Consider the following 25,284-nt stretch of genomic DNA (forward strand, 5'->3'; position numbering starts at 1 on the left):
ACCTGGGATCCTGCTTACCTGGGAGCGCACCTCCACCTGGGATCCTGGGATGCTGCTCACCTGGGAGCGCACCTCCACCAGGGATGCCGCTCAGCCCACACACCTGGGAGCGCACCTCCACCTGGGATCCTGGGATGCTGCTCACCTGGGAGCGCACCTCCACCTGGGATGCCGCTCAGCCCGCGCACCTGGAGCGCAAGGGACCGAACAGTCCTAGACAACTCCTGACCATGAGGGGCAAGAGCTGGTGGAGGGCAACGTCCCTTTTTTGCGCCTTAGCTGCACAAGCCGAGGCTCCTTCTGTGGCTTTCCTCGGTGGGTGCCCACAGGACGGAGCCCTAAATTCCCCTTGGCGGTAACCCCCTTAGGAAGGTGTCCTCTTTCCTGGGTTCACTCTGCCAGGCCCCCTCCATTCCCTGATTGGGACTCATATCCCCGAATAACCCTCCTGTGCAGAGTCCTTGTCCTGGTCAGCTTCTGGGGGAGTGCGAATCAAGGTGGTTGCTGATATATTTCAAATGACATTATCAGACGGAAAACTTACTTTATGATGTGGAAATTGTTCTTAGAAAAGTTTACTATGAGATTGAATTTTAAAGGGTAACAATAAATTCTGAGCTGGGCTCCCAAGACCAGCCAGGTTCCAGAGAAACTGAAACCAGAAATGTGCATGGAGGTTTCTTGGAAGTATGGAGAGCTGCTCTGGGGTGCTGGGTGAGAACTGAGTGACTTTGCAAGTGCGTCTCCGCAGGGACCATCCTCCCAACGCCCACGAGTGGTGGCTGGGGTGTCTGAACACACACGGCTCCCTGAGAAGTGAACGGCAGGCCACAGACTTGGGTTCAGGTCTGCGGGAACTCGGGAAAGCGCAGCAGGGGGCCCGGCTCACCCACGGCAGGCTCGTGGGCCCAAATGCCGTGCGGGGTCGGGGGGAGGGCTCGTGCCGGCCACCTGTGCTCTCCGGACACGAATGAAGGCAGCCAGCCACTCGGGGTATAAAAAGCTCAAAACCAACTTTTATTCTGTGGCCGTTACAGAGGTTAGATAAGTCATAGGCATACAAGTCCCCAAGGACAGAGGGTCAATCGCCGGGGCCACCTGGGGCCGAGGATTCTCGAGTGCGCCGCCCGGTGGCGTGGCTGACATCAGGTGCTGACAGGGTCCCCGCTCCTGGTGTCTGTGAGGACGTGGGGGGAGGGGAGCTCGTGCCGGGGCGACCTAAGGCTTTTAAAACAAAAGGCACCCCTGGCCTTCCTGAGGGGATTCAAATTCACATCAGTGGTCTTTGGGAGAAAACAGAGCTGCCCGCAGAGCGGCCGGAGACCGGCCGTGGGGACCGCAGCAGGGAGTTCAGGCTTCCTTTGTCTACACCACCCTGTTAAGTGGGTCCAGTACGCGGGTCGGCGGCGGGGCGCTCGGAAGCAGAGTGACTGTGCAGTGCAGATGAAGAAGTTGGCGACACCTAGCACGTGATGTATGGCCGGACAGGGGTGCTGGGGCAGGGGACAGCCCCCCACGGGAGAGGGGGGCCGGCACCTGCGCACGGCGAGGGGCTACTTGGTAGAAGCGCCGGTGCTGAATTCCTTTGGAAGCCTTTCCATTGGGTTTTTAAAGAAAAGAACAAGATCCGTTTGGGGGCGTCCTCTGAGGTAATGAGTTAAGAGTAAGCACCAAAGTGGCCCCCGGGCTGAGCGTGGCCCTGGAGAGAAGCGCGTCCGGCCCCTCACAGGTTCTTCATGCACACCTGGCAGCGGCTGATGTGCGTCCGGATGAGCCCCGCCTTGAGCGTGTCGGCGGACGGCGCGCCCTGGAAGCTCTGCTCGGGGATGGTGGTGAGCCAGAAGCTGTACTTGTTGGCATAGTAGTGGCAGGTCCCGCGGCCCCCGTTGCACTCGATGAAGGGCGTGGCGCGGAAGTCCTCCAGGCAGCTGCCCGGCGACACCAGCGACTGGCCGCCACCCTCGTCACCGGCGGCTGTGTGCTGTGCGGGGGACACGGGGCAGGGCCGTGAGTGCGCCCCCGGGACGGCCCGGGGCCTCGGATGCACCCCAGCTCTGGAGCATCTGCCCTGGTCTACACAGCCCGCCGCACCGCACTCTTTAATGCTAGGAGCGCGGCGGGGTGGAGCCCGCGGATGGCAGCCCGGGGCGCACGCGGCAGGTGCGGGTCCAGGGCCGTGAGCCCACGCCCATGATGTGCGGCTAAGTGAAAACCTGAACGGAAGCGGGGTATGGCCAGTGGACGCGGCGGACCTCATCTGGGGGGAAATACCGTCTCCCGCATCACCCACTCAAAGAAAGGGGCGTTTGCCTGGCGGGAGAGATACCAGAGTGTGACCTTTTTTTTTTAAAGGAAAAATACAGTCAGCGTGTGGGTCAGCCTGGCAGGTTGGTGAGGTAGAAATAAGGAGCAAAGACAGTGGCCCTCCAGCCCCTCCGCGGCTTGCGCGCGTGCAGAGGGCGTGGGAGCGGTTTGGAGAACCCCCCTTGCTGACCCCCCTTGCTGACTTGTCGCTAACCGTCCTGGGACTCGTGTGGCCATTACTGCTCCCATCAGAGGGCGCCTGAGCTGACGGTGCGGCTGTTGCCGGGAGGCGGGCCCGGCGTCACAGGGACCCTTTCTCTGGGTCTCGCGAATGGCAGAGCTCTGGTTTGGGCCCCCTGGAGGCTCATGTAGACACGCGCCGTGTGGCTCGGAGGCCTGGGCTGTGTGCAGCGGGAGGGGACTCGCTGCAGGCTGTGGGGCAAGGGAGGCTGTCCTGGGACGCGCTGGGCAGGGAGCCTCTCTGCACAAAACCACGGCAACAGAAAGCCTTGGAGTGTCCCGCGCACAGAAGGCAGGGGCCCCCCAGCCCAGAGCCGCCGGGCTCCGCTTGGGTGAGCAGCGCCGCCCGCCACACAAGGTGTGAAGGAGCTGAGGCCACGCGGGGAAGGAGGGAGCCGTCGGGCGGCGGTCAGGACGAAGTGCCCTGAGGGGAGCCTCAGACCTGGGACCACTTCACTCCCTCTGCAAGGGGGCAGCTTAGTTTTCATTTTTGAATTTCCAATGCAGGTTAAAAGATCTGAGGACCACAGCTTATTCCTCGGGCCTGGAGGCTCCCTGATGGTCACGTGCAACCAAAAGGGGTTTTTCTGTCTGTCCTCAAAGGTCACCTTACAGGGTCATGGACTTTCCTTTCTCCCTACCATGGCGGAGTAAGCAGGAAAACTTGAGGGCTGCCATCAGGGTAGCCCAGTTTATCCTGATTATGGCCTGCACAAAGGCCTGGTGGCAAATTAATGGGCCCCTTCTGGGTGGGGGCACCCATGCCGAACATGGCTCAGTTAGCAAAGTGCAGGCAAAAGTGCAGGCTGTATTCCAGCTCACATCCCCTGGGCCGGGTGCCCTTGTGCAGTGCACAACCTGAACAACTGTCCTGTGTGGTTATTCTTACAAAGGCAGCTGTTCTTGCTTCCCCAGGCAGGGTGTGGTTGGCGAGAGGAACTAGATTTTCACCCAGTTCCACGCTCAGAGAGAAAGTGGGCAAGTACCACATACCATGAGGAAGGAGTATCCAATCCACAGACTCCGCCATCCAGCTGGGCAGTGGGGGATGGAGACATCTTGGCTGTGCACCGCGATGGCGACGGCTGGGGCCTCGCACACGGAGCAGCGACTGATGTAGGGCCTGATGTCGTCCTCGGCCACGGGCATCATGGGCAGCGGGGCGGTGGTGGACAGCCAGTAGGACTTGTCGTTCCGACTGGCATAGTAGCACACATCCCCGGGGTTGCAGTATAAGAAGGGCATGGTGCTGAACCGAGCCAGGCAGGAGCCTGCCAGTCCTGCGGAGAGGGGTCACCGCTGAGCGGGGCGGACGCTGCTCCCCCGGCCTGGCCAGGCCCCGGGGCCCCTGGCGGGGCTCAGACCTGCACTGGGGACCCGGACCGAGCCAGGGTTCTGCAGTTCCTTGTTTCGGAGCAGACCCCGCTGGTGTTTCAGCCCCGCCCTTCCAGAAGTTCTCACGCAGGCCTCTGCGCCGGGCCGGGTTGTCAGGGAGCGGGTCTTTATGAACGAGCACCCCGTGGTGGGGGTCTTAACGCACCAGCCCCATGAATCCCCTGATGGGATCCCAGACGAGGGCCTGGCTTAGCCCACCCTGAGGGGCCCTCCCAGAAGGACTGCTGGCCGCACCCACCCCAGGGAACCTTCACCGCCCGGGGTACAGGGCAGGCCAGAGCGAGGACTGAGCGGAGCCGGCTGCCGGGCTCCCAGGCACGGCCCGAGCCTAGAGCCCACGGGGCGGCACCCGCAAGCTGGCCCGGCGCTGCGGCCTAGGCTCCGTCCTCGCTTCGCACTGGCCCTGTTGTCGTTTCCGTTAGACTTAGTCTGCAGGCCCGACGCGTCGACAGGAACGTGCACAGACCACCGGGTTCGGCCTGACGGGTTCCCCACCGCCGTCCCGCCACAGATCCACAGACTCAGGCACCCTCCCGCACAGCCCTGCTTCTAGCCGGGGCTTGCCGCAGGCCTTCTGTGTGCCCGGAAGTCATTTTAATTCCTCTGGCGACCAGGCTCACTTAAATACAGACGTGCACACACATCCGTATCTGCTCTCCTGGGGCTTCTGCGTGAGGCCCGGCCTGGCCCCAGCCTGCTTTCAGAGCCCGCCGGAGCCGCTGCTGGCCTCGGGGGGAGTGCGGCCAGCCCCGGGCGGGGGGCAGCCCTGGGTGGGCACGCTGGAGCCCGCCGGAGGCCGCTGCTGGCCTCGGGGGGAGTGCGGCCAGCCCCGGGCGGGGGGCGGCCCTGGGTGGGCACGCTGGAGCCCGCGGAGGCCGCTGCCGCGCACTCTCTGCGGCCCTGACCTGGGGTTTAGAGGTTTCCAAGGCCGTTTTAGTGTTTTCTGCAGCCCCAGGGTGTGGACGGCCCCCCTGAGCGCCTGCTCGAACCTCGCCGGGGCTCAGCGGTGCCACCTACCCAGGTCCTGGTTGTGGGCTTTCTCCTGGCCTTCGAAGTACAGCAGGCTGTACCCGCTCCAGAGCTTGTTCATGCCCACGGGGCACATGGGCTCCTGGTCCGTCTGGCTGTGCTTCACCAGCAAGTAGCCGATGCTGACGCTGCGGCCGGGCATGCCCGGCAGGCCGGGGGACCCTGGGCGGCCCGGCTCCCCTAGAAGCGAGAGACAGTGGCCGCCTTTCAGCTGCCGCGTGGACTTTGGCGTGTGGCTGACATGCTTGCCTCTTGAGGCCGCTGTCCGCGCTCTCCCCGAAGCCTGGCCCTCACTGGCTCTGCCCCTTGCAGGCCGAGAGCCTCCTGCGGACGACCTGATCCACGAGGGTCCTGAACCAGGGGCCAGGGGTTGCAACACCCGGAGGCAGAAGGGCCCAGAGGACTGCAGTCCAGCCCCCACCCAACACACGGGCCTCCTCTGCCCCGAGAGCCAGGCCCCCCTGGCTGGACCTCCCGGGACAGGCAGCTCTGTGCACACGTGGGCACTCGTCCCGCCATGATGCCTGCCCAGGGGCGATTCTGGCCCCAGAGCACAGCAGAACGTCCAATCTGCCTCCAGCAGGACGTCCCTTCAAACGTTCGGAATCCGCGGTCCTGGTTGACCCTGGCTTTCTGTACCCCTGTCCTCCGCGGACGCCCTCACTTGTCATCACTTCCTCATGGGACGTCCCCGCCCCCGCCCCCCTCGGCCTGTCCTCTCTGCTTGTCTCGGTGCTCGTTCCTCCCTCCCCGAATACCACAGTCCGTTCGTCATCCACCACTCACCTTCCTGGCCCACCGGCCCCTGCTGTCCCGTGGGCCCCTGGTCTCCTCGGAATCCAGGAATAGCAGACACACCACCTCTGCCCTGGGGCCCTGCCTTCCCGGGAGCCCCGCGGAAACCTGCCAAGCCACAGAAACGAGTGTGACTAGCAGGGACGAGTGACGATGCTCGGCATCACTGCTGCCGAACAAAGGCTTTTCAGCCAGAAAACCGAAGTGAAAACAAAGCAAACAGGAGAAAGAGCCTTTCCCTGGCTGCTCTGCAGCAGGGCTCCCACCTGGTTCTCCTGGGGGGCCCTGGGGCCCCATCTCTCCCTGTGCCCCCGGGGGGCCTCTCCTTCCCTGCGGACCCACTGGCCCCGGCTGGATGGCAATCTTCTGGGGGATTCCTGCAATCCCAGGGGATCCCATGGAACCGGGGGCACCTGGAAAGGGAAAAGAAAGCCCAGTTGGCACAGCAGAACCCCTGGGCTTTCTTGCTTTGACCTGTATTCCATTGTTTCATCCGCTGAATCCAATGGTGGAGCTTTCCGGAACCATCTTGCTCTCCAGAGACGAGATGGATACTACCCATCTGAGAGGTCGCTCAGCCCTTTTGGCAATTCGTGTCATTTACCACATCCCAGTGGGGGTGATGGCAGGTCCCCATGACCGAGGGAGCCCTTAGAGGGGTCCCCAAGCCTGAGGGGCAGGGACAGTCCCGAGGCCCACTCCTGGTGGCAGCTGACTGGAGACGGGCTCTGCAGGTGTATGAATGGCCACTTACCTGGGAGTCCTCGGTCTCCCTTGGGTCCCCTGGGGCCTCGGTCGCCCACACTCCCGGTGGCTCCTGTGTTTCCCATGAATCCTGGCTCCCCTCTGGGCCCTTCAAGGTAAGCAGGACATGGAGGACTCACCTGTCTGGCTGGGGGCTCCAGCCATCTCTGACCGGTGCCGCCAGCCTCCCTAAGACGAGGAGCCCTAGGGCGGCGCCGTTACCTTTCTCTCCCGGGAGACCGAACACGCCGGGCCGGCCTTGGGGCCCAGGGTCCCCGCCCCATCCTTTGGTCCCGGGGTTTCCTGGAGCTCCTGGGTTCCCCACATCTCCTTTGCCTCCAGGAAGAGCGGCAGGCCCAGGCGGCCCGGGGGGACCTCGATAACCTATTGACGTGCATCACAAGAAAGAAGTTACACGGGAGGAAGGCGCGGGCTCGGCCACGCGGCACCAGGACGCGCTGCAGGAGGCGCTCAGGGGACCAGACGCAAGGTCTCCTGTTTGGGGGGAGTCTTTGGCCAGTCTAACACCGGACGACTTTCTTCATATACGTATGTTAAAACTTAGCATGTTAACCATTTCTAAGTGTGCGGTTCAGGGGCACTGAGTACATCCACCGTGCTGAGTGGCTATCACCACCTTGCACCGCAGAACTTTCTCGTCTTCCCAAACTGAAGCTCCGTCCCCAGGAGTCAGCGACTCTCCACCAGCTCCCCCAGCCCCGGCACACTTCCTCCCTTCCATCTGTGGATCTCAGCGCTCTTGGGACCTCACACAGCGCTCGTCCCTTCATGTGTACCTTATTTCACTTCACACAATAATGTCCTCAAGGTGGAAACGACGTCTGTTCCATCCCCAAAGTAAGCCGGTCCCCACGAGCTACTGCCCCCGCAGAAATGGGAGTCCTGCTTACCTTCCAGGCCAAATATGCCCGGTGCCCCTTTGTCACCAGGGAAGCCAGACACGTTGGAGGGGGGGGTGATGCCTGGGAAGCCCTGAAGTCCTGGGCTCCCGACTGGGCCTCGTTCCCCTTGGGAGGGAAACAGAAGAAGTCCGTTTGAGCATCAGCATCCAACATTTCGATCGACGGTTCCCCGCCCCCATCCCGCCACTTCCTGTCCCAGAGCAGGGGCCGGGAAGTGCCCGAGGCCAGGTCCGGGGAGGCCACCAGCCCCTCCTGCTGCCCAGAGGCCCCCACGCATCGAGCTCAGCGATGTGGCTACTTGTGGATGGTGCGCGGCCCTGAGAGGTTGGCTCTGTTGCTCATAAGCCCTGGTGCTGGGACCGGAGGCTCCAGTCCTGGCGGGACGAGGCCTCTGGGCCACACAGATGCTTTCAGTCCCCCTGCGGCCACCCTTCAGTAGCTTGGGCCACAGGTTTACGGAGTGGGTCCCCACTGCTCACAGTCTGTCCCTGCCAATCGCCCACTCCCCAAGATCTGGTGATCCCAGATCAGTACTGGCGTCCCTTCCAGACGAGCAGAAGGGGCGGAACCCTGGAGTTCCCACTGAGCTCCTTTGTTTCAGCTCAGTGTCCACAGGGATGTCCTAGCGGAGAGTCCCCTTCCCCAATCACGGCCGAGTCTGTGGCCCGGCGGGCACAGAAGCCACCAGGTCATGGGGCAGCTGCGGTTTCTGTGTAGGGTGAGGACCTCACAGTGGACAGCTGCTTTAAAAAGGGCCACTAGTTTGGGAGCCCGTACGTCCCAGGTCCCTGGGATGGAGTGCAGGGCTCCCCAGCAGGGGCGATAAGGATTCTGAGAAACACGCTGCATGGACAGCGAGCAGAGGGATGAGTAGGGGTAAGCCAGGGACGCTCTGGGGCACGCAGCGCAGCAGAGGTCAGGAGGACTTCCGGGGTCACGGTATTCTTCCTGAACAGATAGTTATCGGACACTTAACTCTGGAGCAGGCATTTCACCGAGGTATAAACGGGAATAAGGTGATTTCTGCCCCGGTGGAAACTGTGATGTCCCCCGTTGCCAGGGTCGGAGGCTGAACAGCACGCAGTGAGTGTCAGGGGTCGGCACTCACTGTCACACGGAGAGCAGTCGTGGGGGTGTCGCGAGCGCTGTCTACGGTCAGGATGGCATGCACCACGCGGGACCTACGCCTCTCTCCTCCCTCTGTCCCGGGTCTCACCTCCGAATCCCATGGCTGCGTGCCCTGACCCCTTCCAGAGGGCAGATCCCCTAACAAGGAGGACCCTCTGAAAACATGCTGCCTTGAGGACTTCTGGAGAAGCCAGCATGTTTGCTGGGCTCCTGTGTGTAAGAGCTTCATCTGTATTAACTCGCTGAATCCTCTCGACACCCAAAAGGTGTGTTTCTACCTTCAATTTATAAACAAAGCTATGTCTGTGGTCGCACCAAGCAAAAGGCAGAACGAGAACACACATGCAGGCAGCTGACTTCAAAGTCATGGGAACTGACCCTAGATCCTCACCCGAGTGGGGATGTGCTGGTGGACCGACCCTAGATCCTCACCCGAGTGGGGATGTACTGGTGGACCGACCCTGGATCCTCACCCCCGACTAGAGACGCGCTGGTGGACTGACCTTAGATCTTCACCCCCAAGTGGGGATGTGCTGGTGGACTAACCCTAGACCTTCACCCCTGTCTAGAGATGCGCTGGTGGACTGACCCTAGATCCTCACCCCCAACTAGAGATGCGCTGGTGGACTGACCTTAGATCCTCACCCCCAAGTGGGGATGTGCTGGTGGACTGACCCTAGACCTTCACCCCCGACTAGAGATGCGCTGGTGGACTGACCCTGGATCCTCACTTCTGACTAGAGCCGCACTGGTGGACTGACCCTGGATCCTCACTCCCGACCAGAGATGCGCTGGTGGACTGACCCTGGATCCTCACTCCCGACCAGAGATGCGCTGGTGGACTGACCCTGGATCCTCACTCCCGACCAGAGATGTGCTGGTGGACTGACCCTGGATCCTCACTCCCGACCAGAGATGCGCTGGTGGACTGACGCTGGATCCTCACTCCTGACCAGAGATGCGCTGGTGGACTGACCCTGGATCCTCACCCCAATAACTACCCCGAGGGTGATAACAGTACAATGGTGGGGGGCTGGCCAAGAGGTTCTGCAGAACAACCAGCACTGCCCGTGTCTGCTCTGGACCTTATCTCTCGGACTCACAGACACACTGGGTCTGGTTCTGCAGTGGTGCCACTGGGCGGTGCTTGGCCTCACCTGGATCTCCTCGCTCCCCTTTCTGTCCTGGGGCTCCGAAAGGGCCTGGGCGGGTGTTGGGCTCTCCTGGGTCACCCCGGTCCCCACCAGGACCGGGGAAGCCGGGGTCTCCGTGGATGTCCGCACCTGTGGGGGGGATAACAGCAGTGATGTTAGCAACCTCCCCTGCGCCAGGCTGATCTTCTGAAGGGGAAGGACAGTCACACTGTGCCATGAGACTCGGGAACAGAGCCAGAGGTCAGCCATGGCGATTTCGGCTAGCCACGCGGCCTCAGCGTCCCAGATCTGATGGTAGCTGAACCCCTTCTCGGTCTGCAGAGCCCCCGGGGCCCCTGTCCATGTGGCCCCCGGATGACCACACAGCCCTCCCGGCGCCATCCTGCTCCTGAGCCCCCCAGTCCGGGATGCCGCGCAGCACCCCTCCCCTGCTGCTGGGCGTGGCTGCGTGGCTGGGGCAGCGTCGGGTACCTGGGGATCCCGGAAAGCCTTTGGTGCCTGGCAGGCCGTGCAGTCCGCTGATGCCTCGGATGCCGGGAAAACCTGTGCGGGTTTCACTCACGGTTATTCCGCGCACCAGAGAGCAACGCAGCTCGCAAGGTAGCTCAGACCTGCTTCTGTTGGCTAGTCATGGTCACCTGTCCACCTCCCTCAGAAGCACAGGGAGCATTCTGCACAGCGTGACGTCCGTGCCACCCAGGAGAAGCACTCACATCAAGACTGTTCTGGAATCTTTCTGCAGATTCCTTACACCTTTGAGGGAACTGGAAATGGTGTGTCGTTTCTCCCCCTGACGCCCGAGTCACTCTATAGATTTCGTTCCTAAGCACTGTGCTTGGAACCAACAGTCTGGCATGATTCCATTCCCTCTGGATTCCCGAGGACAAACATTTCTAAAGTAGGACCCGGGAGGCAGGGGGCGAGGCCTCCTGTGATGTGGGCAGTGAGTGTGGGCGGGGTGGGCCCCCTTCATGCTGAGCAAGACAGCCCTCGAGGGCCGGGTGACCCCCAGCTCCGGCCAGCCCTGGCTCAGCGGGCAGCTGGGAGCCCTGGACAGAACATCGGGGACACCAGCCTCCGTCCCTCTCGCCAGATCTGCACTGCCAGGGTGCCCACCAGAGAGGCCAACCTGGCTAACGGCGCCTCCCCCCAACCGGCCGGGCTGGCTCTGAGCAACTCTGCGTGTCGTGTCTGCAAGGGGAGAAATGCCCTTTCTTACCTGGCGAGCCTGGAATCCCTGGCCAGCCGTGGTCTCCTTTGTCACCGGGCAATCCCACTCGCCCTGGCTCTCCCTGCGGCCCCTGCAGCCCTGTCAGTCCTGGGAAGCCTGGGGGGACACATGCATCCTTAAGTGGGACTGGAACCCCGAACTCAGGTCCCAGCTGGAGGAGGAGGGGCTTTGTGAGGAAGGACGAGCCTTCCTTCCAGCAGGGAATGCACCCCACATGCAGGTTCAGTGGGGGTGGCTCAGCCTCGCCAAAGAGAGAGCAGCTTGCGTTCCCCCATTCTCGTCCTGTCATCCAAGTAGGGGTGCAGAGAGAACCCAGGAGACTCTGGAGGATTAGCGTCAGGACTCCCAGGTCCCACGTGAAGCAAGGCAAAACAAAGCCAAAGCAGCAGCAAGAAGAAAGCTCGAAACTAGTCCCCTGTTCGCTTTCCATCTTAACTCAGGATCTGCAAACGCGTTTCCGTGTATTCAAATGCACGGAAGGGGTCCTGGAGCCAGGACTCGGTCTGCGTTCCCGGGGAGATGGACGCTGGGCCACACGAGCACGTGCGTCAGCTCCCCGTGCGTCTCCCCGTGGCCGGCGGCTCGGTCCTCCCCGCGAGTTTGGTCCTAAGGCAGAGCTAGGTCATGGGCATCACGCAAGAGCCCGCCTCCCGGGGTGGAGTGTGGTCACAGCAGACAAGGACACAGGCACGCCGGCCGCTCCGTGCTGGGGGCCTGGGGGTTCGGAGCTCAGCTGTGCAGGGGAGGGTGTGCGCGGGGAGGCCGTGTGACGGCAAGATCTCATACCTGTTTGCCCTTTGGGTCCGGGGGGGCCCTGGACGCCTGGCACGCCTGTTATCCCGGGGAAGCCGACTTCGCCCACCGTTCCTTTTTCCCCAAAGAATCCCTTTAGACCTGTAAGCACAGAGTTCCTGCTTGGAGCAGAGCAGGACCTGCCTCCCTGGGGCCTAGCCCTGGCAGGGCTCAAGGGGACACCAGGAAAGGGACGCTGTCATTCCACATTCGTGCCTCTGCTGTGAACGGGCTGCGCATTTGAGCATGATCCTTCCCTGACAGCATGATCCTTCCCTAATATGTTCTCTAACTCAGTGGCCCCACGTCCTGGTACCCATGCCCTTGTGCTTGGACGGGGCTGACCGGGGCAGAAATGCAGGTGTGTCACTTCAAGCCTTGGCCATAAAATGCATCATGGCTTTCCTTTGTCCCCTCTTCGGGTGGCTGGCTCTGGAGAAGGCCAGCTGCCCGGCCGTGAGGACACCCAAGCCCATGGGAGAGGCCCATGTGGTGAGGAGCTGGGGCGCCCTGCCCTCGGCTCCTGGAGGGCACCGTCTTGGGGGTGGACCCTCCCGTCCCAGATCAGCCTGCGGACGGTGCGGCCCCGGAGTCAGACCCGCCCAGCACCCGAATTCCTGGTCCTCATGCACTGGGAGATGGCACCGCTTGTGGACGCCCCCTGAGGGCGGCTGATGCGCATGTTGCGGCCCCACTTCCCCTGGGACTGGAGTCCTGTGCGCACAGTGGGAGGCTCTGCTTCCTGGGCCCGCAGCTAAGTGACACCAAAACATTCAAGGGGGGACAGCCACGATTCCTGTGGGGAGCGGCTTCTCTTCCCCAACATGTGTTCAGTTGAACAGATGGGGTCATCGTCAGTGACTACAGAGCAAAGATGCTCTTGCCCTTCTGCTTTTATAAACCAAACTGTTGGAGAAATTCTTTAGAAGGGGCGATTTAGCCAGTCCAGGGGACCCGTGTGGCTGGGAGGAAAGCCACCGGGAGACCAAATTCTAGATCTGCAACGAGCCCCGAGAAGCCAGTAGACAGGGCCCGCGTCTGACTGCACGCTAGACTGACCCCCCCGTCCACAGGATGCGCTGGTCACTGTGTCATCTGCTTCCCGTCCCCTCACATCCCTTTCAGGGACAGACAGAGCTTTCCTTTGTCTTCAGGTTTAGTTTGATAAACAATTCCAGCGTCTTGTGTGCACATGGGCTCGAAGACCTCAAACCGTTCCCCGAAACGTGACTCAGCCACACACACTGAGTGGTACGCGGGGCGAGCCAGCGCCCGAGTGAGCCGCACGCAGGGCTCAGGGCTGTCGCTGAGATGCAGGGGCGGGGAGGCCTCACGTACCTGGTGTCCCCGTGACGCCCCGCTCCCCCTTCAGGCCCGGGCTTCCCGGCAGGTCTACGGTGTCTCCGATGTCCCCTGCGGCAGGCAGAAAACACGGTTGACAACAGGCCTTCCAATGGCAGGTGGTTAGTTTCACAACTTTGCTGTGTTACATTCCTAATAGAATAATTTGCTTCGAAATTCCTGACAGCATCTCGGGGTCTGACCGCCACACCTGCCGGAATGCTCTGGATGGTGGACGCCCTACGGTCACGGTCCGAGCAATACTCACCGAAGTCACCCGTGGGGCCCACCTCGCCGTACAGGCCTGCTCTGCCCGGAGCTCCCTTGTCACCCTAGAGCAAGGTCAGACGTGAAAACATCTCAGAAGCTGTTCACAAAGTAGGTTTGTAATTCCGAAGGGTTTAGCCTGTCCAGCTATTTGGCTAAAACCAACACTCAAGGTTTGTTATCGGATCGATCTGCAGCAAAGCCTTCGAGTTCTTCCGCGTAACAGTGGTTCTTCCTGGGCCGTGAAGCCAGACGCTAAGAACTGACGCTAAGAACAGAGATGATGGGTGTCGCGGTCAGGACGACGGGGGCACACGCACGGCTGACTACATCCCGCCCTGCCCCTGTGCACCGGCGCCCGTGCCGGGTCCCGTCTCAAGGGCGCCACTGGAACCTCAGGACGACCCTGGGAAGCAGGTACAGGTGTCCCGTGTGACAGATGAGCAAGCTGAGGCACAGCGAGGCTAAGGGATTTACCCGAGGTCACCCAGCTAGGAAGCGGCAGGACGGGGACTGGACATGGGCCACTGGATTCCCAAGCTTGCTCTGATGTCGCCCGGCCTTGCGCTCCGTCTGTGGACACTGAGACTTCCCGAAATGAGGTTGGTCGTGATAATGACACCGGGATGGCGTCCGTGTGGCTCTGTGACCACGGACAGCATGGCTCCCCCGCCTCCGGCCGAGGGCGGCGTCCTGGTCTACACCGCAGCGTGGGCGGGGGATTCCACACGGTGACCTCTCCCGGCCCGGCTAACTCGAGTCTGAACCACGACCGCGGCCCCGCTCTGGGGGTGCGGGGAGGCTGCGCCCGAGGCCGCGTCCCTGTTCAGAGGGGCTGTGTGTTCTGTTCTTACGGCTTCCCCTCCTGACGAGGAGCACACATCCGTGTGGCCCGCCCATCTCCACGGCTCCATGAACTTTACTCGCGTGCCTCCCAGATAACGACACCGAGCGTTTTCAGCCTCCAGAACGTTCCCTCGCGCCCTTCCCTAGTCCCTAATCCGGCCCGAGACAGCCGCTGTCTGGCTGACCTCTCTCACAGTCTTGTCGGCTCTTGACCTTTACACACACGGGGTCGCGTCGTTAGCACTTTCTGCTTTATTTCGTTCAGCACAACGTCACCTGTATGGTTGCATTTCTCGGGAACTCTCTCGACCGCGTGATCACCAGTGGTGGTGGTGTGCGCACCGCACATCCTCACAGTGACCCCGGGACCCGGGGCCGCCTGAGCCCCAACTCGGAAGCTGACCGTGGACCACTCGTACCCCAGTGGATGCTGGACCACAGCACCCGCTCAGGAGCCGAGGGGAGAGGAGCGATCACAGGCAGATGTGGAGTAAGCGATGCCCACTTACCCTACTTCCTGTGAACCCGGGAAACCCTATGATTCCGGGGGGGCCGGGCACGCCGGGGAATCCTGGTGAACCAGGCACGCCGGGAACGCCGATGTCTCCTTTGACTCCTTTGATGTGGCCTGGCTTCCCCGGCAACCCGGGGACTCCCGACAGCCCGGGGATCCCTGGCATTCCGGGAACACCTGCGGGAGCACCCCAAGTGTGAGTTGCCACCCCTACGGGGGATGCGGCGGCCACCCTCCCCAAGCGTGCGGCTTTGCACTCCCGACGGCTGCAAATCTTAAACCGGGAAAGTGAGGCTACTCAGGCCGCAGAGAAGCCGCGGGCCGCCGCCTGATCAAGATGTTGGGGTCAGAGGAGCTGGAACACAGTGGGGCCTTCTCGGAAGGAGGGGCGTCTGGTGCAGGAAATACTGCCCCTGGGGCTGAGCGGGGCGGGCGGGGGGGGCGTGGCAATGCTCACCTTTTAGGCCCAGGTATCCTTTCAACCCCATAGGCCCTTCATCTCCTTTCTCTCCTTTGATGTCTTTCATTCCTGGCAGGATGATGGGAGGTGGTCCTGGGGGCCCGGGGTCCCCGCGGCTGCCTGCAAGGGAACAGAATACAGTCTCTCCCTTGGCCTCCGGGCCAGGCGGAGGGGCACAGGAGGAGGCCCCTCAGCCGCGGCTGTCCCGGCCAGCAAGTCCTGGGGGGCTCTGAGCTCCGGGGTGGCACGTCCCCCCCAGTCCCGACTGGGCCTGAGCAGGGGGCAAGGGTCTCCGAGAGAGGCCGAGGCTGATGGCAAATGCCTGGCTTCTCCCACGACCCCTTCTCCATGCGAGCAAGTGCGCACTCGCACCCCCGGCCACTATGGAACTTTAGAACACCTTCTTGCCCTGGAAAGGAACCCTGTGCCCATCAGCAGTCACCCCAACTATTGCCTACCCCCCGCCCCAGGAGGCCACGAATCCACGTCCCATCTCTGTAGATTTGCCTATTCTAGACATTTCACACAAAGGGAAGCAGACAACGTGGCAAAATGCTCTCAAGTTTTATCCACGTTCTAGCAGGTTTCAGACCCTGGTCCTTCCTTCTTGCTGGTCAGCATTCCTTCATGTAGATCTGGAAAGTTCTCATCATCAGGAAAAACTTCTGTGACTCTGGGTGGTGACAGGTGTTAACTAGTCTTATGTGGTGACCATTTCACTTACACACAAATACTGAACCTCATGTAATCACCTGAAACTGAGGTTGTTTCAATTATACCTTGATAAAAACTTCTATTGAATACAAACAAAAGTTTCCTTGGGTTGGATTCTTCCCTCATGACACGGCCGGTGGGTTGAGGCTGGGATAAAGTCTTCTAATTTTTGTTAGTTTCCTTCTTTTCTAATTGTGCCTAGCTTTTGGGTGTCTGGAATATTCATTTTAAGCAGTGCTACGCCCCACAAAAGTGAGTCCCAACCCTGTCAGAAACACGGTTCGAGAGGTGGACATACCTTTCACACCCGGCTCCCCAGCCAGACCCTTCAGTCCTGGAATTCCAAAAAATCCGTCTTCTCCTTTGTTTCCCGGAAGCCCGGGTCTTCCTTTGAGCCCGACCATGCCTTGGAAACCATCCATCCCGGGTGAACCTCTCCCGCCTTCAGAGGGGACAAAAAAGTGCTGGGTTAACCATGGATAAACACACGGGATATTTCAGTCTTGCTCGTCTGTGACATTCCAAAGAGGCTAAGATTCCTACCCTAAAATAGGGATTTCCGGGACACCATTCCTAAGGGGCTTGTCTGCTGACGTGCAAACAGACTGAGGTGCACAGAGTCAGCCCGCGTGCCGAGCGGCCACTGGGGCCACGACCTACGGCAAATGTGCAGCAGTCATATGAAAGACGCAAGGAAAATGGATGGTAACCTATGCCCCTGGCTGCTGGGGGGAGGTCGCGGCAGGATGTTAACGCTGCGCCCAGCGTGGGGATCCCGCAAAGGATCCCTGGAGAGTCAGATCACTGTGTAGCTCAACAGTCAAGGGCCAGAGGGCTCCCCTTCTAGGAAAATTGGCCTCGGTTTGTGTGCAAATAAACCTAGCCCAGGGACCAGGTGTTTTCCTCGGTTTTGGTTTTGTAATAACCAACCAGCCTCTGGATCTGACCCCAGTGTCCGGAGAGGCCTCTCCACAAATCTCCCACGTGGAGACCGAGTCCTGCTCCCTCGCTCTGGGTACATGAGTGCCTCGGCATTTTGGGGCAGGTCAGTCACACCCAGCCTAGCATCACTAGCCTGTTACCCCCCAGGTAGGATGCCTCCTGGGGGCCCCAGCCTGCCGGTGAGCGGGGCTAGTCTCTCCGAGTCCCAGTGTAACCCCGTGCCCACCTCAGGGAGCGCCCCGTGTGCCCACCGTTACCTTTCTGCCCGGGGATACCAGGCATTCCGCTCATTCCTTTAAACCCAGGACTTCCTGGGGGGCCTCTCTCCCCCAGCAAACCAGGATCACCTCTATCGCCAAAGAGACCCTTCATGCCCACAGGGCCAGGGACACCTGTGTCCCCTGGGTCCCCTCTGTCTCCAGGCAGACCTGAAAAGCAGAGGAGGAGGGAAGGAGAAAAAGATGAACAAACTTAGAAGACCTAAATGCTCACGGGGGCCTGTCACCCCGGATGGCGCCCAAGGGACATCTGCACCCCAGCCTCCTTGTGGGCGGTGCGGCCTCTGGGGGGGGCTCCGGTGGGCAAACAGCCTATGGCCTCATCTCCGTGCCTCCTGCCTCCACCCACCTTCCCCCGAAGGAAGCCCCTTCCTCTCTTCCCCAATTCTGTCACTTTCAGAAAACAAGTAATATCCCTCCTCAAAGCAGAGCAGTGATTTTGAAGTTCCACAGTGGAAATTTCACTTTTCCTACTGAAATCTTCCCTGGGACCCCAATATACAACAGATATGAAGGATGAATGGGTTTCTCAAGTGGTTTGAATTCTTGTCTGGCAAAACACATGTCCTGTTTCTGGAACCTGTGACGAACAGTGTCCTCCCCCCTTTCATATGTTGAAATCCTAAAGCCCCAGTACCGCGGGGTGGGAGTGCCTTGGAAGACAGGGCCTCGAAAGAGGTCATTACAGAGAAACGGGTCCTAATCAGACGTGACCGGTGTCCGTTTAAGAAGAGATCAGGACCTGGACACACCCAGGGGAACGGGAGACATCCGGCCTCCAAGTTCGTGCGAGAATGAATGTTGTTTAAGCTGCTCGGTGTGGGGTTCTTTCAGAACCCCTACAGGTCTGGGAGGGGGTGCCCTGGAGCCCAGGTTGAGAACTCCCCGGGGGAGGGTGGTGCTGGTTCACTTGTCAGTACTTGTGAGGCCCTGACCCCTCCAGGGCAGGGGGCATCCTTACCTCCGTGACCGGGGGCGCCTGGCAGCCCCAAGGGCCCCTCCCGGCCGGGAGCTCCTGGGAAGCCGTGCTGTCCCGGCGGCCCGGGCAGGCCTGGCTGGCCCGAGGGTCCTAGGAAGCCCGGCTGGCCCTTCAGGCCCGGCATTCCCGGCATGCCCTGGCTTCCTGCGGGATGAAGACAAGCGGTGAGGCCAAGCCCATACCCGCCGACCACAGCTACCTCTCAGACGTCCTCTACCGAACGGCGTTTGGTCCGTTCCGGAGGGCCCCAAAGGACCCCGGAGGACCCCAGAGGAGGCACGCAAGTGTAAGGGATAAGCTCACAGCGACTCCGGCCGCCACCCACACACACGGCCGAGCGCCCTCCCTGCTGACCACTGATCACACCAACGAACTGGGAACACACCCTGGCAGCCTGACGCCAGGCTGTGAGTTTGTTTTGGCTTTTTTCTACTCGACGTTATATTTTGAGCATTTTGCCACATTTTAAAATATTCTTTATGTGTTGAATGGGTGTGCGCGGAGCAGGACCGCATCACGTGGACACACTCAGCGCCCGCCCGGCCCTGTTCCCGCGGACAGTGCCACGAGGGATCCGTGCCCGCATTGGAGGCCGTTTCCCTGGGACAGTGTCCTGGAAGCTGACTTCGTGGGTCAGGCCAACGCTCACCCACGCTGCGGCCATGCGCTCCAGCGTCGGCTCCGGGGTCTGCACCCGGCCGCCCTCCCCCGGGCTCTCCCCGTCGGGGCTGGTGCCGACACAGACGGGAGCCCGGCTGGCAGGATCGGGGGGAAGTGCCCGATCAGCTGCGAGATGCGCAGGGTGGGGTGAGAGTGACATTCCTTTCTTCTTGGGTTGGGTTTTTAATGAAAGTTTTGTTCTACTATTTTCCTTTGGGGATATTGAGATTTTTCTTACAGAGTTTAGTATTCCTCATATACGTTGACTGATTTCCTCCACAGCTATTGTAAAGTTTACTCTACTTTGCTGCCCAAAATTTCATTGTGTTTTTGACGTGAAGATTAGCATTCGTATGCAAACTTTATGCACTCTGTGTGTGTGCACGCACACGGTTTCTTCCCTTGCTTTTACGTTTAGAACTCCTGCCCTACCAACTGGTCACACGAGCATGTATTTTCTTGTAGGGTTTTTTTTTTCCAGATACTAAGTCCCTGGGCCTTTCTTCTGGGGCTTTAAAGTTCACTACGTTCCTCCATTAATACCAGTAGGAGGGCCGATGCCCACTTCACAGAGCTTCTCCAATGACCTTCAAGCGCACCTGCTCATTGAGCCCACGACCATCCCACGGAGCGCGCAGGCTGACCTGAGTGGAGGGACAGACCAGTCGGGGGACGGAGGGGAGGGGCATTAACAAAAGGGACCAAGTCAGTGTTGGACCAACCCAGAATCCGACGTGCAAACGTGTGTCCCAGCTGTCTGATACGTGGACACAATGGGGGAGAAAGGTCTGCCAAGAGCAGGAGCAGATTCAAAGCAGAATCCTGCAAAGAGATTCTCCGAGATGCATGGATGCGTGTCCTCACGTTCTCCAGTCTTACTACGTACGGGAAATGAAGGCACGTCTACGGCTCAGCTTCTCCTCTGGGGTGAACAGCTCCAGACAGAGGACAGAGCTCGTGGTGCCGACGGTCTTGGACAGCAGGCCGTGCGGGAAGCGGTCAAGTCTGACTGGGGGGGTCAGGCTCCTGCCGCAGACCATGCCCGTCCATGAGGATGGGCAGATAGCTTCACCACCAAGAGCCCTCCTGGCTGCTGAGCTGAGAGCGTTCACGGGAGCGGAGATGGGAGCGGAGGCTGTTGGGTTGGTGCGTCCGAGCACGGTTTCTGGGGCGCCTCCTTCACAGGAGTGGGACGTGGGCAGGACCGGCCGCAAGCGAAGGGGTCTGCCCCGACCACGGCTACTTCAGTGGCTGCCCTAGAAAAGTCAGGCCTGGGTGGCTTGCTCCTCAGCTGTCTATTGTGACATCAGAACTCAATATTTTAAGCCCATTTCCATTTCTAGAACATCCGCTAAAAAAGGAACACCAACAAAAAATCTGCTTCCTTCAGCAAAGTAACTGCAGCTCGTGGACCTGGGCCCCTGCTCTCTGTGGAGGCTCTCTGCCCACACAGGCTGCCCTGGGCGTCCCTGCACCAGGCCCACGTGGCCGAGCGAGCTGCCTGCCCGCTGCCTCACTGCCCCGGCCGGTGGGGCCCACGCGCAAACAGGTTCTCGAAGCGTCGATGCTCCCAAGTCAGAACTTCTACTAAACAGTAAGTAAGCAGGTCGCCGTGGGGACATGGTTGCCGGGGAGCCTCCACGGGCCCGAACGTCAAGCCGTGGCCGTTTCTGCTCCAACACCTTGATGTCTGCGGGAAATAGTTACGTTTAAGAACATCCATCAGAAGGGCCCCCTGTGAAGAGCCTGGGTGGTCTGTGCAGCCGAGAGCACGGAGATTGTTGGGGGCACGGCGCCGCCACTCCTTTAAACAGCCTCCAGGGAGGCCGCCGCGCCCCGCGCCGTCCTGCCAGCCGGCCGGCCTCCGAGGAGCGATGCCCGTAGCTCCATGACCGACTGGGGGTGCCACGTCGGCAAGGACAGACCCAGACGTCCCGGCAGAGGGTCCCCGCCGCTGCGTGACTTTACCCACGGCCCGTGTACCTGCTTGATGTGTAAGAGGGCGAGTGTGGATGTGTGGACGTGATCGTGTGAGAGCGTGTGGGCACACATGTGGGTCTCCGTGTGTACGAGCAGGCATGTGCATGTGTGAATAAGCCTGTGGACGTGTATACATGAGTGTGCGGGTGCACGTGCACGAGTGTGTGGACCGTGCGTGAGTGTGAGCCCGTGTGTGTGCACTCTGGCCCTCTCAGGCTCCTCCTTCAATTCTTCAGCCTCCCCCCAGTGGATCTCTCGGTGAAGCCCGGCACCCAGGCTGGGGGTCCTCCTCTTCAGTCGACAGTGGGGATGTGATCGACATGGGACCCCCTGCCCCATCCCCCCTCCCCCAGCCCCAGCCTCAGACCTCCTGGAAACAGACAGGCTCATCCGAGAACCCAGTGGCGCTCCTGAGCCTGGTGAGTTCACCTGCCTGTCGAGAACCAGGCTTCATCCGCCTGAGTGTTCTGAGGCCCAATGACACTGGGGGGACGGGCCACCCACTTCCTGCACCACTTCTGCCCGGGCTTGGGAGCCAGCACTGACAGCCGGGCCGTTGACAGATGAGGAGTTGATTCATGAAGTCACGAATCTCTTCCTGCATCTCCGTATCCGACGGGCAACACCAACGGTCTGGCGGTCTCCGGTGCATGGCGCACCGAACGTAAATGCTTGCTCTTCAGTGACTTCCAGTCTCCCACGGAGCAAGGGTGCTTGGGGTTCAGATGCCAGTTCTGCATAAACTGGATTCACAGAGCCATCGGATGCCCTGGTCACACACCAGACTACTTCCTTACATTACGCCGATGATGCTGCGGACGTTAAAATGTCCCACTCGTCAGTTTTCACACCAGCCACTTAAGCTGGGCCCCACGTCATTCTGTCTTCTGCCTCGCCCTATTCCTCAGCACGGCCTCTTCCCTTCACACCAGCACCACACATTCTGCAGAAAGCTCCCCCCCAGCTTGAGAACAGATGACAAGCATCATTAGTCTGTATGTGTGAAAGCTCAGAAGGCCACCCCGTCCTGGCTATGGAACGTAAACCCAGGATGATCAGTGTCCTAAGACCTTCTAAAGGGATACTGGTACTGAGTGTGGGGGAGAAAAAGCAACACGCACTCCATACAGCCTGTGGTTTTCATCAAATCCTGGGAGGGATTTCGGACCCACCTTTGGGCGCCACGGTGCCGTGGGACTGGGCTCCCCGCTCCCCTCCCTCCATGAGGACTTACCCCTGAATCCAGGTGGGCCTCTCTCTCCTGGAGGGCCTTTCAGCCCGGGCTGTCCGGGCAGTCCAGCATCACCCCGGGGCCCGGGCTGGGCTCCCAGAACTTCTCCGGGAAGGCCCCTGTCCCCTGGGGGCCCGATGGGGCCTGGCAGACCAGTGGGACCCGGGAGTCCATCCGCGCCAGGAAGGCCTGCTGCACCTTTGGATCCTCGGGGCCCCACGAACCCTGAAAGGAAACATGGGTCGTCCCCATAACTGCAGGTTAGCATCGTGATGGGCCAAGACAGGTATCAGAAAGAGGCTGCAAATGGCAAGGTTGGCAGTCGGGGGCCTCAGCTCAAGCCCTCGCCCAGTCTCCCACCTTGGGACCCACAGCCTTCCGCCCCGCTCCACCGTCTGGCCCCCAGCCCCGCGATGTAGCTCAAGTGCAGAAGACCTTTAGAAACATCTGCTTCTTGGACCTGAATCTTCATAATTCATGGGCTTCCTTGTTGTACTAAGATTCCCCAAAGAATACCTCCCCTGGACCTTCCACGTTATGTGTGCAAGTGAGGACAGAATTCCCTCCAATTGCAGGAAAAAGGCGTATGCTCTTTTAGTCACTGACGGCTTCTGTAATTCTTCGCCGTGTCAAATGTAGATGAGCGCTTGCTCAGACGAGTGCAAGCTCGAGAGCGAGCAGCTCAGTGGAGCATAGACACCCTCGTGTGCTGTCTGGTGAGTGAGAGATTGGAGTTGACGACCTGAGGGCCTCGTGCCTTTGGTGACAGACTCAGAAGAGGACAGCATTGGGTTGCCTTCAGAATGTTCATCATCAACCAGAGAAAATCGTTCTGCACACCTGTCTCTTTTCCTGTAGGAGCTGGAGGGATCTTATGCAAAACTCCAGCGTGACATGAGTGATGGGAAGGTGGAGAATTTTAAATTTCCCAACCAAGGAACAAAGTGGTCATCAAGCACGTGTTGACAGTTTCTGAGTGTCCAAAGACAAGACAGCTGGGGCACCCATGTCACATGCAGTCACCTCCCAAACCTACGGGGCTGCGTGGGGGTCCGATCCTGCCTTACCTGGGGGTCCTGGGAATCCTTCACGACCTGGGTCTCCGGGGAGACCCCTGAGCCCTGGTGCTCCGTCAGCTCCCGAGAGTCCTGGTATCCCTTGGAGGCCCTTGGCACCTAAACAACCCAAAGAAACCACGACACCCGTCAGAGCCCCATGAGCAAACCCCAGCAGCAAATGTATGGGAGATGGTCAGGTTCAGCAGCTGATCACACGGTCCTTGTGAGCCTGGGAAACAACGAGGCGGGGGGATGTCACCTGAAAGGGCGCTTCTGATGGCTGGCCATGCCCACGGCAAACCCCACTGACCCCGCAGCTGTGTCCGTCTATGCCCTCCCCGGAGGGCACTGGTAGAAGCCTTCCCTCCAGACTTGGCCGAATCCTTTACCCAGAGCCAGTCCTCCCAGATCTGAGAAACGCTGACTTGTCGTACTTGGAATGGATGCTTTAGATGGAACAGCAGAGGAAACCTCAGACCAGCTAAATGAACGAATCCTGTACTTTTGGATGTTTTTGATCTGACCCTTTTCATGGGAAGCAAACTCGAGATATTTTTTACGCGTGTCTCTGTGTCTGTCTGGTCTGAGGCTCAGAGATTCCCTTCATCTGAGGAACAGAATAAAAGGGCTTTGCGTAGAGGACGTCCTACACGGGGATAAGGTTCGACAGACAGAATAAAGCAAAAGACGCATTTCTCAAGTTGTTTGAAGTGAAGATGCATTTGGTGAGCTCAACTCATCAGTCAGTCCCTGAAAGGTGATCATAGTCAGGCCTATGGGCGGGTGCACCCAAAATGAAGACAGGACACAGAACCCCGACATGCTGCCTCTGAGCTCTCCTGTGGCCTTGGGGTCACGGGCCAGGGCCCTGCTGGGGGATCTGTGTGTGCGGGAAACACCACACACCATTTTCTGCATTTTCTGCAAGCCCCCAGTCACGTTCAGGCTGGAGTATCAGTCTGCACCAGAGATGTGGAATCTATGAGCTCGTGAAGCTTCATGTTGTCAAAACATGATCAAAACCCTCCTCACATGCAGCTCATGTGTATTTTGGGCCCTGCTTCCACCCAGCTGCTGCTGAAAACCGTCCTTCCGCAGGCTGCTACCCCGGGACCCGCCGTTGGTGGCTGGGTCGGCGTCTGTGGACGGACAGACGTCCAGAGCTAGAGCAGGAGAAGGTCACAGTGCCGTGCAGATAATGCAATGAGGGAGATGCATGCTGGGTCCTCAGAAGGCAGCCCGGGGACGTTTCAGTGCAAATAACACTTGTGCCTTTCGCCCTGCTGGCCCCAGACCCTGCGCACTGTGAGCCTGGGAGAAGCCCTTGAGCTCGGGGATGCGTACCATAAAGCCACGGACTTTTCCAGTCTTGGGGTTGTCTCTCACTAGCTCGGCACTTCACAGTTTATATAGGACCTCCCCCACAGTGTATCATGTGCAGTGTTAAGGTTGTCATTTGCAAAGCGGGAGGAGTCCAGAACACCTGTATTATTCCTCTTGTAGAGCCAAGAAGACTAAGACCCACAAGGGATGAGAGGTGCCCGAGGCCCCCCCGCTAATTAGCGGAAGAGCCGCGTGCCCCATGCTCTCAGCACCGAGTCAGTGATCGGAGTGATCGGGGCGCTTTCCCTTGCCCTGCGGCAGCCAGAGGAGGAGCTCCCGGGGTCCGAGGACTCGTCTGTCCTGGGCTGACAGACACAGGCATCTGGGGGTCCCCCAGGGGTGAGGCTGCCCAGACCCCAGCTCTTATCTGAAAAGCCATGCCGCGACTGGGCACGTGGATGGTTCCAGGCACTGGGCTCTGCCACCTGGAACCTTACTCGATTTACGGGGATGCTGTGGTTGGGCGACCCTACATGAGTGACCACGGTCTGCGACGTCTGGGGGGGAGGAGGGCGGGGCAGCAAGAAGAGGAGCCAAGAGGGACAGGGACAGCGAAGACACAGAGGAGGGGGGAGACGCCTCCCACTTACCTGTGGGGCCTGGGGGTCCCGGCAGGCCTGGCGATCCCTTGGGCCCTCCAACACAATCTGGAGGAGAGGAAAAGAGAGGAGCTGGGGCGTCTCTCAAGCTGACTCTCCCCGCTTCACGAGTTGCCAAGGGCGGAAGCGGCTGCCATGAAAAGCGGCCACTGTTTTATGATCAGAGTCATTTAATCATTTAATTAATCTTGATTCCAGTGTAAATAAAGGTCTAGTTTCTTTGTGTAACGAATCAGAATTTTAGGATAAGGGCCAGAGAGATCAGTGCAGTGAAACGGGCCGGGCACCGGGCTGGCG

General features: G+C 60.1%; 1 protein-coding gene across 2 annotated transcripts in view; it reads right to left on the minus strand.

Moving 5' to 3' along the window:
• Positions 1-996: 996 nt before the first annotated feature.
• COL4A2 (collagen type IV alpha 2 chain) overlaps positions 997-25,284 on the minus strand; it is a 168,453-nt gene continuing 144,165 nt past the window's right edge. For both annotated transcript variants that reach the window (XM_032402618.1, XM_032402617.1), the window contains exons 27-48: positions 24,979-25,035; positions 23,015-23,122; positions 21,951-22,172; positions 18,059-18,220; positions 17,077-17,247; positions 16,176-16,319; positions 15,161-15,283; positions 14,699-14,880; positions 13,345-13,408; positions 13,074-13,148; positions 11,730-11,837; positions 10,932-11,039; positions 10,184-10,255; positions 9,716-9,841; positions 7,419-7,535; positions 6,730-6,891; positions 6,518-6,616; positions 6,030-6,176; positions 5,755-5,871; positions 4,957-5,148; positions 3,538-3,824; positions 997-1,981 (exon numbers count right to left, since the gene is read on the minus strand). In XM_032402618.1, coding sequence (XP_032258509.1) covers positions 1,724-1,981; positions 3,538-3,824; positions 4,957-5,148; positions 5,755-5,871; positions 6,030-6,176; positions 6,518-6,616; positions 6,730-6,891; positions 7,419-7,535; positions 9,716-9,841; positions 10,184-10,255; positions 10,932-11,039; positions 11,730-11,837; positions 13,074-13,148; positions 13,345-13,408; positions 14,699-14,880; positions 15,161-15,283; positions 16,176-16,319; positions 17,077-17,247; positions 18,059-18,220; positions 21,951-22,172; positions 23,015-23,122; positions 24,979-25,035 — 3,101 coding nt within the window. In that variant the 3' untranslated portion in view covers positions 997-1,723. The remainder of the gene's footprint in view (positions 1,982-3,537; positions 3,825-4,956; positions 5,149-5,754; positions 5,872-6,029; positions 6,177-6,517; positions 6,617-6,729; positions 6,892-7,418; positions 7,536-9,715; positions 9,842-10,183; positions 10,256-10,931; positions 11,040-11,729; positions 11,838-13,073; positions 13,149-13,344; positions 13,409-14,698; positions 14,881-15,160; positions 15,284-16,175; positions 16,320-17,076; positions 17,248-18,058; positions 18,221-21,950; positions 22,173-23,014; positions 23,123-24,978; positions 25,036-25,284) is intronic.

Source organism: Phoca vitulina, unplaced genomic scaffold, assembly GCF_004348235.1.
Source record: "Phoca vitulina isolate PV1807 unplaced genomic scaffold, GSC_HSeal_1.0 scaffold5, whole genome shotgun sequence".
In the NCBI taxonomy this organism is placed as follows: Eukaryota; Metazoa; Chordata; class Mammalia; order Carnivora; family Phocidae; genus Phoca; species Phoca vitulina.